A 16,873-nucleotide genomic window follows, 5' to 3' on the forward strand; every position below is an offset into this window, starting at 1 on the left:
AATGGGCAAGCCACTTAACCTTTTTGGACATTGGTTTTATGATTTTTTTTAATTGGCAGTTTTTAATATTCGTATGTCTCAAACTCTAGTATCTTTTAAATAATCTCAGGTACCTATTAAAAGTCACCCCAGGGGCGCCTGGGTGGCTCAGTCGGTTAAGCGTCCGACTTCAGCTCAGGTCACGATCTCGCCGTCCGTGAGTTCGAGCCCCGCGTCGGGCTCTGGGCTGATGGCTCAGAGCCTGGAGCCTGCTTCCAATTCTGTGTCTCCCTCTCTCTCTGCCCCTCCCCCGTTCATGCTCTGTCTCTCTCTGTCCCAAAAATAAATAAACGTTAAAAAAAAAAAAATTTAAAAGTCACCCCAGGTAGGGCTAATGTTAAGATAGTCCACGGACCAAACGTTAAGAAACACTACTTTAGGGGCACATGGGTGGCTCGGTCGGTTAAGCATAAGGCTTTGGCTTAAGTCACGATCTCACAGCTCATGAGTTTGAGCCCCACATTGGGCTCTCCATTCTCAGCACAGAACCTGCTTTGGATCCTCTGCCTCCTTCTCTCTCTGTCCCTCCCCAACTTGCACATGCAATCTCTCTCTCAAAACTAAACATTAAAAAAAAAGAAAAGAAAAGAAAAGAAAAGAAAAGAAAAGAAAAGAAAAGAAAAACACTAGCTTAGATCTCTTTTAAAGAGCTCTTCAGACCTAAGATGCTTTATCTGTTTACTTGTAGGCAGGGACAATTTTTGCAGTGATAGCTCCCCAAAGTAGTTCTTCGATTAGCTGCATCAGAGTCATCTGAGGAGCTTTTTCTTTTTCTTTAAAATGTTTATTTTTTTGTATTTTAAAAAAATTTTTAAGTTTATTTATTTTTGAGAGAGACAGAGACAGAATGCAAGTGGGTTAGGGGGAGAGAGAGGGGGAGACACAGAATCTGAAGCAGGCTCCAGGCTCCGAGCTGTCAGCACAGAGCCTGACGCGGGGCTTGAACTCACAAGCTGTGAAATCATGACCTGAGCTGAAGTCAGACGCTCAACCGACTGAGCCACCCAGGTGCCCCTAAAATGTCTATTTTTGAGAGAGAGAGAGGGCAGAGGGACAGAGAGAGAGGAAGTCAGAGGGTCTGAAGCTGACAGCAGAGTCTGATGCAGGGCTCAAACTCATGAACCATGAGATCAGAACCTGAGCTGAAGTCAGGTGCTTAACCAACTGAGCCACCCAGGTGCCCCTTACAGTCATCTGAGGAGCTTTTTAATATATCTGACTTCTCAGTCCCACCCAAGAACTATCAAAGAACTATCAAGTAAGATTGAGGGGTAAGAGGGCTGGGAATTTTTTTTTAAGTTGTCTATTTGATTTTGATGTCCAAGCAGAGTCAGAAACTTCAGAGGTTGCTAGCCTAGAGAATGTTTTGCAGGGTATGAAAGTTGTAACTAGTTGTTAACTCTGACCCATAGAGATGGGGCTATGCACAGGAGCTTGGGGCCTCTCCAGTAGCATCTCAAGTAGGGGATGGGAAGGAGCAGGTGATGGATTCTGGGGTACTGATGGTCAACTGGAAAGGGTCCTTGCAGTATGAAGCAGTACAAGGGCAAAGTATGGAGGGTCCCAACACAGCCCTGAAATAAGGTGCTGATGGTGAGTCAGTGAATCACAAATTTGAACTTTGCATGTCTGTATCAAATGTGCACAAATATGTAAATCTAACACTTGGGACACATTATTTAGGACACATTTAGATGAGCCCGGTTCTTATTCTCCTCTCTCCTGTATTTAAAAAAAAAGTTTTGTCAAAACAAACAAACAAACAAACCAGTGAATCCAAATTGTTTTCACTCTTTAAAATGCCATTTCTCCTTTTAAAATATAAAGTTTTAGGATTTAGACTTGGTTGTTAGGCACATTGTTTTGAAAAAGGTAAAGCTATGATAATGGTTACTATTTGACCACAAAATAGAGCAGTACATTCTAACTACTATAATTATGTTGTTATTAAAGACTGCTTTAAAGGAAAAACAAAAAGCTGTTTTGGCCAGCATAGAAGAGTTTTAAGAAGAAAAACATTTGGCCATGTAATCCTAGGTTCTCTATAAAGTCTCCCAAATCCTCAAAGTCCACTGAGATTCGATGAGCATTGCATGCATGTTACCATCCACGCAGGAGAGTTGCGAACCAGGGTGACATGGGTCTCCTCGTCTTCCTAACAAAAGGTTGAAAATAATCTTAAATTTGTATACTGATTTTCACGTGCTCATTTACCTAAATCTGCACTCAAAGAATGTTCTTGGATGCAAAGGTGATTACATATTAAAAAAATAATAATAATGGAACTATATTTGCTATTTGCAGATTCACAATGCAGATGAGAAGTTCTAAAGAAAATGAAACTCGTTTTTAACATTTTCAAATTTACTGGTTACAGAAATTTGTTTTTGTGTAAAACTCATGGGAAATGCTGACCTAGATAAGCTAGAGGGCAGGAGAAAAAACTTCCTTAGAATTGTCAAAAACTATTCCCTATGAATCAATGATTATGAAGATATAAGATGTGTTCAGTGGGCCATATAATTTTATTGGGGAGTTCATATTATTTTAACAAGTTGATTTTCTATTTGATTCAGAGACAGGCTAACTTCTATATAGAGCATATAATCTCCAAGAACCATCATTTCTTAAGCTTTATATTTTAAAATAACTTCAGCTTTATAGAAAAATTGGTAAAAAAATACAATGGAAAGGGTTTAATATCCAAAGTATATAAAGAACTTAAACAATTCAACATCAACCCCCCCCCCCAAATAATCTGATTAAAAATGGGCAGAGGACCTAAGTAGACATCTTTTCAAAGGAGACATACAGATGGCCAAAAGACATAAGAAAAGATGCTTAACATCACTAATTACCATAGAAATGCAAATGAGGTAGATACCACCTTACACCTGTCAGAATGGCTAAAATAAAAAACACATGAAATAACAAGTGTCAGTGAAGATGTGGAGAAAAAGTAATACTCGTGTACTGTTGGTGGGAATGCAAGCTGGTGCAGCTACTGTGGAAAACAGTATGGAAGGTCCTCAAAAAATAAAAAACAGGGTTACCATATGACTCAGTAATTCCACTACTGGATATTCACCCAAAGAATAGGAAAACACTAATTCAAACAAACAAAAAAAGATATATGCACCCCTATGTTTACTGCAACATTATTTACAATAGGCAAGATATGAAAGCAACCCAAGTATCCACAGATAAATGAATGGATAGAGAAGATGTAGAATCTATATCTGTACACACACACACACACACGTGTGTGTGTATATATACACACAATGGAATATTACTCAGTCATAAAAAAGAATGAGATCCTGCCATTTGCAACAACATGGATGGACCTAGAGGGTATTATGCTAAATGAAATAAGTCAGATAGAGAAAGACAGATACCTAGGATTTCACTCATATGTGCAATTTAAGAAACAACAATAACAAAACAAACAAAGAAGAGACTGGCTAAAAAACAGGGTCTTAAATACAGAGAACAAACTGGTAGTTGCCAACGGGGGCACAGAGAGAGGTGACGGGTAAGATAGATAAATGGGATTAAGAGTACACTTATCTCCACGAGCACTGAGTAATGTATATAATTGTTGAATCATTATATCGTACACCTGAAACTAACATAACACTATATGTTAATTATACTTCAATAAAAAGCTGCACCTCCTAAAAAAATACAATGAATTTCTATATGCCCTTCCCTCAGACTTCCAAAATGTTAACAACTCACCCATTTTCTTTATCACCCTCCTTCTATTCATATATATGTGAATATACAAAAGCACACATACATTTACACTTTTTTTTCTCTGAATCATTTGAGAGCAAGTTGCTGACAGGATGCACCTTTACCTCCAAATACTTCTATATATTGGTAAAAACAAGGATATTCCCTTACATAACCATAGTACAAATATGAAAACGTTAACATTAATTTGATACTATTATCCAATCTACAGAGTTTATTCAAATTTTACCTGTCATTTTACAAAATGTTTTTTCTGGTCCAGGAATCCAAACTGGAATGGTTTGTTGCATACAAGTATGTCTCTTTTGTCTAATTTGGAGCAGTTTCTCAGTCTTTCTTGTTTTTCATGACCTTATCATTTTTGAAGAATATAGGCCATTTTGTACAATGTCCCTCCACTGGATTCCTCTGATGTTTCCTCATGATTAGATTCAAGTCATGCATTTTCAGAAGGAATCACATAAGTGTGTGCCCTTTTCAGGAGACACCTGGTGTCTATTTGTTCCACTACTACTGATGTTAACTTTTGATCACTTAAAGTGGCGTCTGCTAGGGTTTTTCTTTTGTAACGTTACCATTTTTTTCTTTGTGGAATAGTTTGAGACTATGCAAATATCCAGATTTTCATTAAACTTTTACCTAGTGGTTTTAGCTTTTGTCAACTTAAATAAAGAGGTAAACTGAAGCAAACTCAAATTACCATAAATTGAGTTTATTCAGGAATAGCAGAGGAACTACAATTCAGGACACACATGCAAGCTACAGGTGAATCTGTTGAGAGTTCAGGGAGGGCTGTATTTTTGAACAAGGAGTGCACAGACGGGAAGGCCAGAATCTGAGCAATCAGTTCACTGGCTTAAGGATGGGGAGAGACTCTTGGCATATGTTCACTGTTCAGGAGATAAGACTGGGTCTTCTAAATTTTTTAACGTTTATTCATTTTTGAGAGAGAGACAGAGACAGAGCACAAGTGTGGGAGGGGCAGAGAAAGAAGGAGACACAGAATCTGAAGCAGGCTCCAGGCTCTGAGCTGTCAGCACAGAGCCTGATGTGGGGCTCGAATCCACAAACTGTGAGATCATGACCTGAGCCAAAGTCAGACACTTAACCAACTGAGCTGCCCAGCTGCCCTAAATCTGGGTCTTCTATAAATCAGGCATTTAGGAGAGATCATTCTCTCAGTTCTTAAATTATGTTCTGAGGGTGCATAGCATAAGTGAGAGTCCCGTTTCATATCCTCTGGCTTTATTTATTTATTTATTTAGAGTGCCTGTGCATAAGTGGGGGGGGGGGGGGGGAGGAGCAGACAGGGAGGGAGAGAATCCCAAGCAGGCTCCATGCTGTCAGTGCAGAGCCCAACCTGAGGGTTTGATTTCACCAACCTCAGATCATAACCTGAGCCAATACCAAGAGTCAGAAGCTTAACTGACTAATAAGCCACCCAGGTACCCCCTTCTGGTTCCATTTTAGATTGAAATACTTTCACATATCCTTTGATGATTCTTGCCTGAAACAATTACTATGGTAATCGCTAGATGGCAATTTCTAAATGTAATATTCTTTTTACATTAGCTATCATTCTGTTGTAAGGAAGACCTCTCTTCTTCTATTGATTCATTCATTTTGTCAACATTAAAAATAAAATACCCACTTATATTACTAGAAAAATGAGTGTATTTGGAAATAGCAGGGGAATTGCAATATGGGACATGCAAGCTATGGTGAACCACAGGCAAATCTGAAGAGACAAAGGGAAAGTCAGCTTTTACTAGGTTAGGAGGAAATTGGGGAGGGTTGTTTTGAACAAAAGTTCACTGCAAAGAGCAACAGTTTAAGGTTGTGGCAGTTTCTCACTGGCTGCAAGCAATGGTTAGTGCTTTGTTGCTGGGCCGGGAGAGATTTTCCTTTTTTTTTTTCTTAAGAGCAGAAAATGAAATTCCTGTGTGAAAAAAAATGTCTTTCCTTGTCAAGATAATTCTTATCTTCCTTCTCTCTGCTGGTCATGCAGGCGCAACAAGTGGGATGTGCATGAGAGCTCCCCCCTTCAGGGCTTTCTGATTCCATTTTAAGTGAGGTTTCCTTAATTTTCATAATTCCTATCTGAATGGACTCACGATTTCTTGTTTTATTCTGTGGGCTAGAGTTCATTACTATCATTATTTAATGTCCAGTTGTCCCAGATTGGCTGGTAGGACACCCCTCAATCTGTGTCCTTTAGCCATTTTCCCATCATTCTTTGAGCCCTTCTTTACTTTCTGGCAGAACGAAACATTCCCGATTCATATTGTGCTTTCCCTGCCCCAGCCCAGAAGTCTTAGTTTTTCTAAGAAGGCTGTTTTTGGGTTTTTTTTCAGTAGAAAAATTAAAAACCAAGATCTGAGGGAAACATTGTTACTGAGCTGTCACTGATTCTAGGCCCTCTTAGACACAGAAATTGTAAATGCATGCATATATGTACACATGTGTTTCTATATATTTATATATTTGTTAATCTGTATGTATTAAAAAACCATGAGTCCATACTGATGCTTCCAACTCCACTCCAATACCACAGGGTAAAAAAAACCCATCATTTACAGTTACTATCTCAAAACTGTGTCAAAACTCATAGGCTTAAAGTCATTAAATTTGCCATGTTGTGGAATAGGAACTATAAGACATTCTGGCACTGGGTAATGCCTGTCATCCACCCATTCCTTTACTAACCTGTGCTTTGTGTGCTAGGTACTTGAGTAGAATTATGGAAATGAAAAAGACATTCTCCCTCTCCTCAAGCAGCTCGGACTATTAGGGTAGAAGACAATAGATAATCCCAATGCAATACAATCAATTCTGTATCAGAGGTATTCAGTGTTCTATGAGAACACAGAGGAGGAGTAACCAGCTCAAATGGAGTAAACTGGATTATTTCAGAGAAGAAATAAAAATAGGTTGCTCACACTACTTATTGGAAGAGTTCTTAGATTACTGCATGTTTACACAAAGTGAAGAGTGTACTTTGCTTCTGAGCAAAAGTATATTTTATGGAGAGCTCTGATTTATTCAGAAGGATTCTCTGCATTGATTGAATTCATCAAAAAACTGCAGCCATGACAGTACCTATGCGAGTAAGTTCCAAGGGACTCAGTGTTAGCTTGTGGGACCAAAGTTTGGGTTTCCCTCTTTCTTCTAGGCCCCACTCAATAACCATAAAATAAGGGAAGGAAAATTTTGGAGTTTTTCAAACTGCCTATTATCCCAAACTAAATGAACTGACTTCTTTGTCATTGTATTGATTATCACCCTCTTGGGTCATAGAAAAGTTTATACATACTCCTTTTCTTTTAACTAAACTTAAACTCAAGAAGAGTATGAAGAAAAATATTTGCGTGTGTGTGTGTGTGTTACCTAATAAAGTAAAGACTAAGACAAAAAATTGGGGAGACAAAATATTACGATAAAAATCGAAAAGGGGATTTTATTATTTTTGTTGTCCTATACAAATATAGTACTCTTATCAAAATTCACCAGATTTTCTTTTCTTCTTTTTAAAACATAAATGCAGGCTATCTTCTGGTTTGTGTTCTCCTCACCAGTTTCCCCCAGATGTTAAGTCTGGTCATGCTAGTATTGCTTATTTTAGCAATTTAGCAGTCCCAGAGTAGAATTTTGCTCAGTAAGATGTGGAAGGAAAAATCACTGACACTGGGAGGCTGATCTTCACGTGTCTTGCTGTCTCCCATTCTGCTATAAATGATTCTTTAGTATAGCCGATACCACAGAAAAAACTGAAACTGAGACACGTATATACTTTTTTTGTCACTACAGAGTCAAACATGCCTGAAATGTTTATTAGGTGACCTTAGATCAGAGAAGATACAAAATCATTTTAGTCATGACATACTCATGATAGATAATAAGCTTCAAATGTTAATAAGTACACTGAAGGTTTTTCATATGCTTTTTAAAAGAAATGTGATTTTAGGTAACCATAAAGCTGAGGCAAGGGTAGTCTGGGTTCTTAAAAAAGAATCCCCAGCCATCATTAGCTGCCACTGGGCACAGAGGCAACTGTGGTCACTGCAGAGGTGGACCAAACTGAAGGTGCCAGGCTCGTGTCAAAGGTCCATGTGGTGTCAGCAGCAGCCGCACTACAGAAGGCATGGGTCATGGACATTGGCTTACATAAGGAACAGTAAGAAAAACATGCCACCAGGTGGGGGCTTTAACATATGTAGTGATTAGTGAAAGTTTCTTTCAAAGTGAGAATTTTTAATCACCTTATTATATTCAATTTAAAGGCTTTAACCATCCATTATCACGATACAATAGGTATGTGTATATATGTAAAAAAACACCCACTGAACGTGCTTTAATTGTGTTTTGAAAATCTATGCAACGTGAAATATACTTTGATATAAAAAAACAACTAATCAGAAGCATGAAAAACAGTGTATTTTAATAAGAGCCTACTGCAGATTCTGGAATGACTGTCGCATGCATGTCCCTAGTCATGTTAGATTTCTCTTTCAGTTTTGATTGGAGTAATGTGTGTTCTACAACACCAATTCTGATGTCCATCTGAACAGTTTCTTGCTTCAGCTTTGTTAAACTCTGTTTAATCTTCACCAAGGGAGCTGCAGAATGAAAATAACATGCAATAAAAATGTATATCTGGAGTATCAGTGTATTACAGAATTGTATGACATTTTCCTCACTTTGTCTGAAGACAAAAATGGGGTTAAAAACACAGCCAACAACGTACTGGCATTCACACAGTTTTGCGGTGGTATTTTAAACACCTGAGATTTTTAGGATGGGAAATGATGCAGCATTTGATGTGCTACGGCTGAATTTCCTTTCTTTTCTAGGGGAAGAGTTGTTAAAAGGGTATTTGAGGATGTCTTTTAATATTTTTTATGGGCTAGAATATTTGTCTGAAGGAAAACAGATACAACTGGAGAAAAAAGAAAGAATTACCTGTGAGACACAGATAATGGGCTCATTCAAACATAGCAAAATCTTCATACATCCCCTTTTAAAGGATCCCTCAGTATATACAATTAGAGCTCTAGAAAATCTTTCTAGAGCACAGAAGGGCCTTAGGCAATCACCCAGGGCCATGTCAAAGTCACTAGCTCATGATGGAGCATGATTAGTAGAGGATTATTAATTCTTCTCTATTTGACCCCTGCCCAGTCAGGTCTACTAGGGGGAGAGGAAGAAAAACAAAGGTCGTCCCATCCCTGCCTCCATGCCGTGTGGGCACACACTTAGTGCTCTTTTGTACATAAAATGGAATAATGAAGCTCATTTGATGAAAACAGAAAATATTATTTTCTAAAAACTGGAATAACAAAGTATTACTAAATATTTCCCACTCTATCTCTGAATCAGTGCAGTTTGAATCAAAAAATCTTAAATGAGAGAAAAAAAAATGACTCTTTTCAGCTGATTTATAAGGAAAAACTGATTATCAGATGCCATCTCTGTACCATGTACTTACCTCTCCTCAAATTCACTTTAAAAAGCAGATTCCCTATTTTCTAATACCATTTTGTTAAACAGATTTCTTGAAGACATATTCTCGTCTTGCTCATTTTCCCCTTAGGATGAGTGTGCACTCACCGCCGTCAGTCATGCTGCTGCCTTTTTCTTCCATTTCCTGCTTTACCTTTTCTAGTTCTTCTGTAACCTTTAATTGAAAAAAAAAAAAAAAAGTCTTCATGAGCTCTGAATTTTAATAAAATCTCCAAAATTACTGAATGATGTATTAAGAACATTTGGATATAATACATCTGTAAAGGGATATAAAGATCTTAGGACTCTTCTGGACATAATTAGAATAATAAGATAAAGTATGCAGACACACTAGGCTTTTTATCTTCTGAGAGTGCTCCTAACATTAACTTCACCAAATGACTGTCTCAGATTGTCATGTGACAATGCAAATGGTTCGGTTGTCATTAATGGCATGTAAAGTTTGCCGTTATCCCCTTGCATCTACCATGCCAGTCTTTAATAATCAGTTACTAATTAAAATAGTATACACATCCAGAGAAGATTTTGGATTTCCGAGGTTTACTAGGTATCTTAATATTATAGTCTTATAAGAAAAGATGCCACTTTTTCCTGTACAGGACACTAAAAATAATGTTTATAACATATGGCTGCATATAAAAATATTCTAACTGCTCTATCCAAACCAAGAACTCCAAGAGGCACATCGTGCTGTCATATTGGCTCTTATCTGTACTCTACGTCATACTCAAAATTATACTACTATAACTTCTATTAGCAAAATTCTAATCTAGTACGTTGTCTTTAAAAAATCAAAAAATTTTTAAATGACTAGAACTAACCCATACTTATTGTAACTTAGTAGGCTTTATTTTTATCATACTGGTGAGTAAAAACTTCCTTGGGAATCAAGTGCTCATTCAAGTAAAGCAAATTAATTTTTTTTAGGCACCTGCAATGTTACAACTGGGGATAACTACCTCCTGCAAAAGAACTAAATGGTTCCCTGGACTCCCTTCAAGTGTTAATTTACCTAACATTAAGTGAGCACTTTACTTCTACATAACGTTTTATTTGCCTAGAGGCACCACAGGATTAGAGTCTAAATATTTCTAAAGTTATATTTTTAGTATTTTAAAATAACTATTTATGCCTCAAATAATCCCTATAAAAGGAGCTTAATTCTATTATATAGAAAAAGCCCATGACAATTACACTGAACTGTAACCAAAGATAATCTTGTACACTGGTTACTGATCTTGTAAGATTTTTTTTCCTCTCAGCTCTTCATTAAAAAAATTGGAATATATATTAGATCTTACTCTCTTGCAAGATAGTGAAAATAAATACAATAATATATGCAAATGTTTCAGAAGTTCCCAGAAGGAAAAGGTTACAAGCCACTTCCAGTTTGTGGGCAGAGAAATATTCAGGGTCACACACATCAGGAGCAATCACTAAAAACAAATCTTATATCTTACAGACTAATATTAAAACTTGTTATAAGCCATTTAAGCCAGTGCTTTACCTATGCTTCTATATATTAATTATAAATGTTACGTTTTTAAAAAGATTAAGGAGGGTTATAAATGTGCTAATATTATCAGCACGTTCTATGTTAAAGTGAATAAAACAACTTCAGGCATTTTATGGAAATAAGTAGTACATAAATACATCACTGGATTCACTGATAAGAAAACTAGGGATTTTCTCCTAAAGGAAAGGACTTAAAGCCACAGGAAGCAGTTACTGAAATAACGCACGGTTGTAGCAGTATTAAACTACCAATGGCTCTGAACAGCCAGGGCTTGGCTGACGGTGGGAAAAGGGCAAGGGCACAGTGTGTACCTCAGACAGGAGCCTGGTCCTCTCCGTTACTCCGCCATTACCCTGCTGGTATCGCTCCCTTGCCTAAGGGAGAAAACATTTTGTTTAATGACAAATTCAAGACAGAAGCAGATTACTTAAATATGACCTCTTTGTGTTTGCAATTTCTGCGTATCATTTTATGACACCCCCCCATTTGTGAATACATTTGTGAAAGTGACATTTAACTGTAGCTATTTTATAGCCCTAATAGGCACCATGTACTTAAACTAAAGTACTATAAAATGATGAATGACCTTAACCTTCACATACTGATGGTGTAACTCACATGGGTATGGTGCACAATAAAAACTGTCCTCGGCTATTCCCAAACAGTTTAGGAGAGTAGCTCTTGGTCGATCTAATTTGCATGCTATGCAGAGAAAACCAGTTCTAAAAAATCAATCATAATAGAGCATCAGGATGAGCTATTAATAAGGATTAACAAATGGTATGACAGTATGGAATATGTTCTTGGGAACTAATCTAACAATTATTTAATATCAATGCTTGACAGATACACAGTGGTTTTAATCAGAGACTTTTACAGCATTTTGGAAGTAAAAACATCCATGGGTAGTTGTGTATATCAGGGAATCATTTGTTAAATAAATAACGTAATAAAAAAGTGAAGATTATTTTCTGTTTGGTCTTTGAGAACTTCTGAAAGTACAGAAGTTATCTCAAGTTTATTTCCATTTTTTTCCTTCTTCTACCCCTTTTTGCTGAAAGAAAAAAAAATGTCTTCAACTGACATTTGCAGGTGTTCTTACTAGTCTCCCTTCAACAACAGAAAAGAGGGGCATCACTCCCAAGGAAAGCCTTGAGATCCCAACTGGGGTACAAAGGACTGCTGCTTTCAAAGGCTGAAGGTTTTATTTTATTTTTTTGGTGGAAATTCTAAAACCTTGAAAGGATTAAAAAATTTGCTCATTAAATTAATTAAACTGCTTGTCTTTGAACGTGTCTTGCTTTCATATTCCTTATTATGTGGCTGTAAGCCATTAAGGCAAGGATGTCTTTTCCCTCTGACACATGTAAATGCATACTATTCTTTTTCCTCCTACTCATACGGTAAATTAACGGCAGACTTAGAAACAAAACCAGGTGTCCTGACACTCTGTTCCTGTTCTAAGTAATGTTCCCCAACAATACATGCCTTCATTTATTTAAATCAAATGAAGAAACACATTTAAAGCCTTCTAGGAGATAATTTCTATTTCATGTAACATGAAGATGACAAGTTCTATTGCCTCACGTGGCTTCCTAAAGTAGGCAGAGAATCCATGTGTTGCTATTTGTGAAAAGCATTTCACGATTCTCAAATGAAAAGTGCCGTATCAAGTTTGGGAATTGGGGTCACCAACTGAAATAAATCCCTGGGGATCTATCATTCCTAAGTTACCTCACTCAGTTGGGCTTGAGCTGCACGATATTCTTGAACCAAGTGCTCAAGCTGATTGTTGATGTACTTTTCTCGGCTGCCGATCTTTTCCAGAGTCCTGCTAATTTCATTATGAAGTTTATCCAAAAATCCCTAGAAATTCCATAGGATTTTAGTAGATAAAAAAATTCACAAATATATTTTTCAAAAACAGTATGAGACAGGCTAAATCTCCTTCAATCCATCCCACAAATTCTCAACCACTTGTGAAAAAGATAGCTTATAATTTTCAATAGCAAAATAAGTCTGTAATGAGAAATATTTTAGTCACACATGGCAGAATGTTAAAATAAAAAGGCACCTGGTAGTGTTAGTCAATTCATTAGTCCTTATGCATATCTATATTGTACGTGAGTGGAATCTGCTTTATAGTTCACAAGTAGGTAATGGAATAGCATGACTTTCTTGTAGCACAGTTCAAAGATGACTAGAATGTTCCAGTTGGAGGAAGGTCTTTAAATTTATAGTTCTAGCCTGGGACCCATAACTTCTCATTCCAACTTTGCTTCTTTGTGACATCCTCCAAAAAGTCCTTATTTCTGGCCAGAGCAGCCGCAAGCCTATGGAAGTTGGAGGTTCTAAGCATTGCTGGGCTGGCATTCTGTTATCCTTTGGGATTCAGAGAGGAAAGAATGATGAAATGTTGAAATGATGAAATATATATATATGTGTGTGTGTGTGTGTGTGTGTGTGTGTGTGTGTGTGTATACATATAGTGTGTATATATATATGTGTGTGTGTGTGTATATATATATATATATATATATATATATATAGTGTGTATATATATAGTAGATATATCTCCAATGTGTAATATAGTATATGTTATATTTCTTTTGAATAAAGTTACCTTTCTTTAGTTTAAGTGTTAGGGCTGTTGAAATGTAATATGGTACAATATGTAAGATCCTCTAAGGCAAGGATTGTCTTTTTTTCCTTTCACGTTTTCCTTTAGTAAGTGTTCAACAGATGAGTAAAGTACATTGATTGATTCACCTGAAGTAATTCACATACCTTGGTCTCCTTTAGAGCAGATTCAATTCCACTTTTATGTTGGTGCATTTGGTCAACATGAATTCTCCAATCCTATGGGCACAAAAGCATATAAAAACAAGTAAAATATATATTTCCTTCTTTCCTCTACTTTTTTTGTCGTCATATCCTTTATTTTAATTACTTTGGTTGTTGCCCTATTTCAGGTAGCAGTGTCCTATATATAGCTTGCAATCTGATTATAAAGGAATATGTGTAGAGCACTTTAGGATAAAAGGCTCTAAATAAATGTAAATTATTTTGTGTGTTCACAGAGTGATGTCTGACAATTTGAATATAAATTATTCCTGCACTGCTGGTGGTTAATATTTATGACTACCCATCAAAATGAAAAAAAAAAAAATCTAATTACTAGAAAAGAAATACTTGTTTAAATAGTAACAACTGCCAGAGGCAACTCTGGAATCAAGTATCATATATCAAGGATTAGTTTATCCCCTGAAAATTAAGCGGGGGCCCTCTTCAGGAAGACTTTTCTTTCTTAAAAAAGGAAATCTATAATGATTATTAGAATTCATGTATTTTGAGATAGATCGGAGTACTACTAGGCTGACCCAAATTAGTGTGTTGAAATCTATGCCAGTATTTCAATTACAAGATATCTTCAAAATTTTTTTGTTTACATTACTAAAGGTAATAATTTTAAGACTGGAGAAACACCCATGATGAGAAAAAATACTATGGTATAAGCTGAAGTGATGGAACCAGGAGATTCCTCAATTACACATATCTGTTTGCATACCCTGATACTCCACTTTGCTATCTACACTATTTTGTGAAGAGAAAATTATATTGTGAATTGTCCTGTTCTACTGATTCCTTAACTTTGAAACATGGGCTAGTGACTATAGGGTAAAACAACCTTTGGATACTTCATACATACCTATTATAAAATTACAAAATATTAGAAAACCTCAAAGAGCATCTCGTGTCACCTTCATCATTTCACAGATAAGCACTAACAGGCCCAGTGACAGAAGGGGGCACACCCAAGGCCCCACAGGTAGTGGTGCACCTGGATCAGAAGCCAAATGCATTAATTCCCACACAACACATTTTGGCAGCTCAGAGTTAATCAAAGGAGCAACTGGCTACTTGACACCAGTGAGGGTGCTACAGTGGAGAACAAATCAGCACTTTCTTTTGTCCTTAAGCATTTTTCTATCTCATGAGCAAAAAATATCTCAGACTATGAGAGCCGGAAAGGACCTTAAAGATCATCTACTCATCCATTTAACAGTCATCTGGTGCAACGTTTTCATTTTACAGTTGAGGGGACTGTTCATCACCCGTGACTATGACTAGACAGATTTGGCAAGGAAACAGGCCTCTCCAACTCAGCCAGTCAACAGTGGAACAGGGAGGAGACGACACTGCCTGGCCTGCTGCACTGGACCAAAGATGCTTCAGCCTCAAAATGGAAACCTGTTTAAGCCCAAGCAAGCAACCTTATGAAAGAAAATGAACCTAAGAAGTTAAAATTGTATTAGTAATTTTTCTTAAAAAGTACTCATCCTGCCTGATTCCAAAAAAAAATTCGTAAGCTTAATAAACGCCAAGCTTAAGTATTCCTACAGTCCCGGTAGACACGTATGCATATGTATAAACACATATCTACCTACATATACTTACATATATAATATTATTTATAGTAATTGATATGTTTCATATAGTTTGTGTTCTGCCTTTTCTACTCAGCATTCTTTTTTTACCCAGCAAATGTCCTGTTCTGACAAAGTATTTCGAGAGAAACAAACATGCTTGGTCATGTATGGAGAACTACGATGATTTACACTGATGTTAACTCCATGGAGGAGCTGGCATTTCAGTGGAACCTTGAAGCATGGGTAGCATTTCAAAAGGCTGGAAAGGGGTGGGAGAGAAAGGGTATTTTAAGTTGAGGGAGTAACAAGAAAAAACAGGAAAATAAATAGGGAATAAGTAGCCCAGACTGGCTAGAGTATAAAACACAAAGTTCTTGGGGTGGGGTGGGGTGGGGTGGTGTGGGGTGGGGAGGATGAATCATGAGGAAGCAAAGCTGGAGAGTAGGTTAAGTTAGATCGAGGGCTTTAACTGAGGAGTGTGGATTTTATCATGTGGACAATGAAGAGTTATTAAAGATTTTTGGTCTCAGTTTTAAAGACAGGTTTGTGTTTTGAGAAAAAAAATAACAGAGGGAAGGACTGGTTAGACAGGCAAGAGACTGAAGGCAAGAAGGCAACCAGTTAAGAGGCCATGTAATGGTCCACGTGACAGGTTAGCAAGGTTTGCGGTAAAGCAGTGCCTGTAAGAATGAAAGGGGAGGGATGAATTCAAGGGACATGGTAAAGACAGAACTAGCAGGAATTGAGGACTCGGGGCAAGTGTGTGGTGGCTAAAGTGGGGGTGGGGTAGTAGCCAGAAGGTGTCTTTAAGGTTTCCAGCCTTAGGAACTAAGAGAATGGTAATAATACAGTGTGATAAGAACAGAGTAGATTTCGGGGAGTCAAAATGGACTTTTTAATATGGCAAGTCACTGGGGCATTTGTGTATTCTTACTGCCTTTTAAAGTGGGAAGCTAGTAATGATTTATCATTATCTGCCACACAAATGTGAATGTTCGTTTTATTAAAATCTAGATGGACACATTTCCTGATGTTCAGTCATAAAAAAAGCCTTACAAATGTTCTAACCTTTTAACCCGGCAACTTCACCTCTAGAAATTATTCTCAAAGAAATAACTGGGGATGCACACAAAGATGGATATGTAAGTTCTTTGTAAAACAGCTCCCTAAATATTTAACTTTCTACATATTTGCCAGCAGAAGACAATTTAAACTAATTTTGTAATTTTTGTAAAGGAAAAATCATGCCATATGATATTTTTATAAAGCTCAACATGCAGCAAAGTTCAGTGATACACTGTGTGCAGATGTACACTTACGTGAAAACACTTAAAAAAGGAAGAGGAAGAAGAAGAGGAAGAGGAAGCAGCAGCTAATGACAATACACAAGACACAAGCTTGAGGACAGTGGTTACCCATGGGAGGGAAAGGGCAGCAGCAGAGGAACACAGGTGCTTCAAGGGCGTTGTAACGGTCTAGTGCTCAAACTGAGTAGTGGGTTCATGAGTGTTTGATATATTATTGGGCTTCGTAATTATATATGTATTGTATACTGAAATGTTAAGTTCATGTTTTCAAAAAAATTTACTCAGCAAAAATGCATGCTAGC

The 16,873-nt window shown here is 37.1% G+C and overlaps 1 protein-coding gene across 1 annotated transcript in view; it reads right to left on the minus strand.

Moving 5' to 3' along the window:
* Positions 1-7,229: 7,229 nt before the first annotated feature.
* The window catches only part of IFT57 (intraflagellar transport 57), a 53,093-nt gene continuing 43,449 nt past the window's right edge, over positions 7,230-16,873 (minus strand). Inside the window, exons 7-11 of the mRNA XM_019448272.2 lie at positions 13,622-13,693; positions 12,569-12,700; positions 11,146-11,208; positions 9,406-9,472; positions 7,230-8,414 (exon numbers count right to left, since the gene is read on the minus strand). Of these exons, the coding sequence (XP_019303817.1) occupies positions 8,236-8,414; positions 9,406-9,472; positions 11,146-11,208; positions 12,569-12,700; positions 13,622-13,693 (513 nt within the window). The 3' untranslated portion in view covers positions 7,230-8,235. The remainder of the gene's footprint in view (positions 8,415-9,405; positions 9,473-11,145; positions 11,209-12,568; positions 12,701-13,621; positions 13,694-16,873) is intronic.

This window comes from Panthera pardus, unplaced genomic scaffold, assembly GCF_024362965.1.
Source record: "Panthera pardus isolate Hobbes unplaced genomic scaffold, ASM2436296v1 HiC_scaffold_16, whole genome shotgun sequence".
NCBI classification, from domain to species: domain Eukaryota; kingdom Metazoa; phylum Chordata; class Mammalia; order Carnivora; family Felidae; genus Panthera; species Panthera pardus.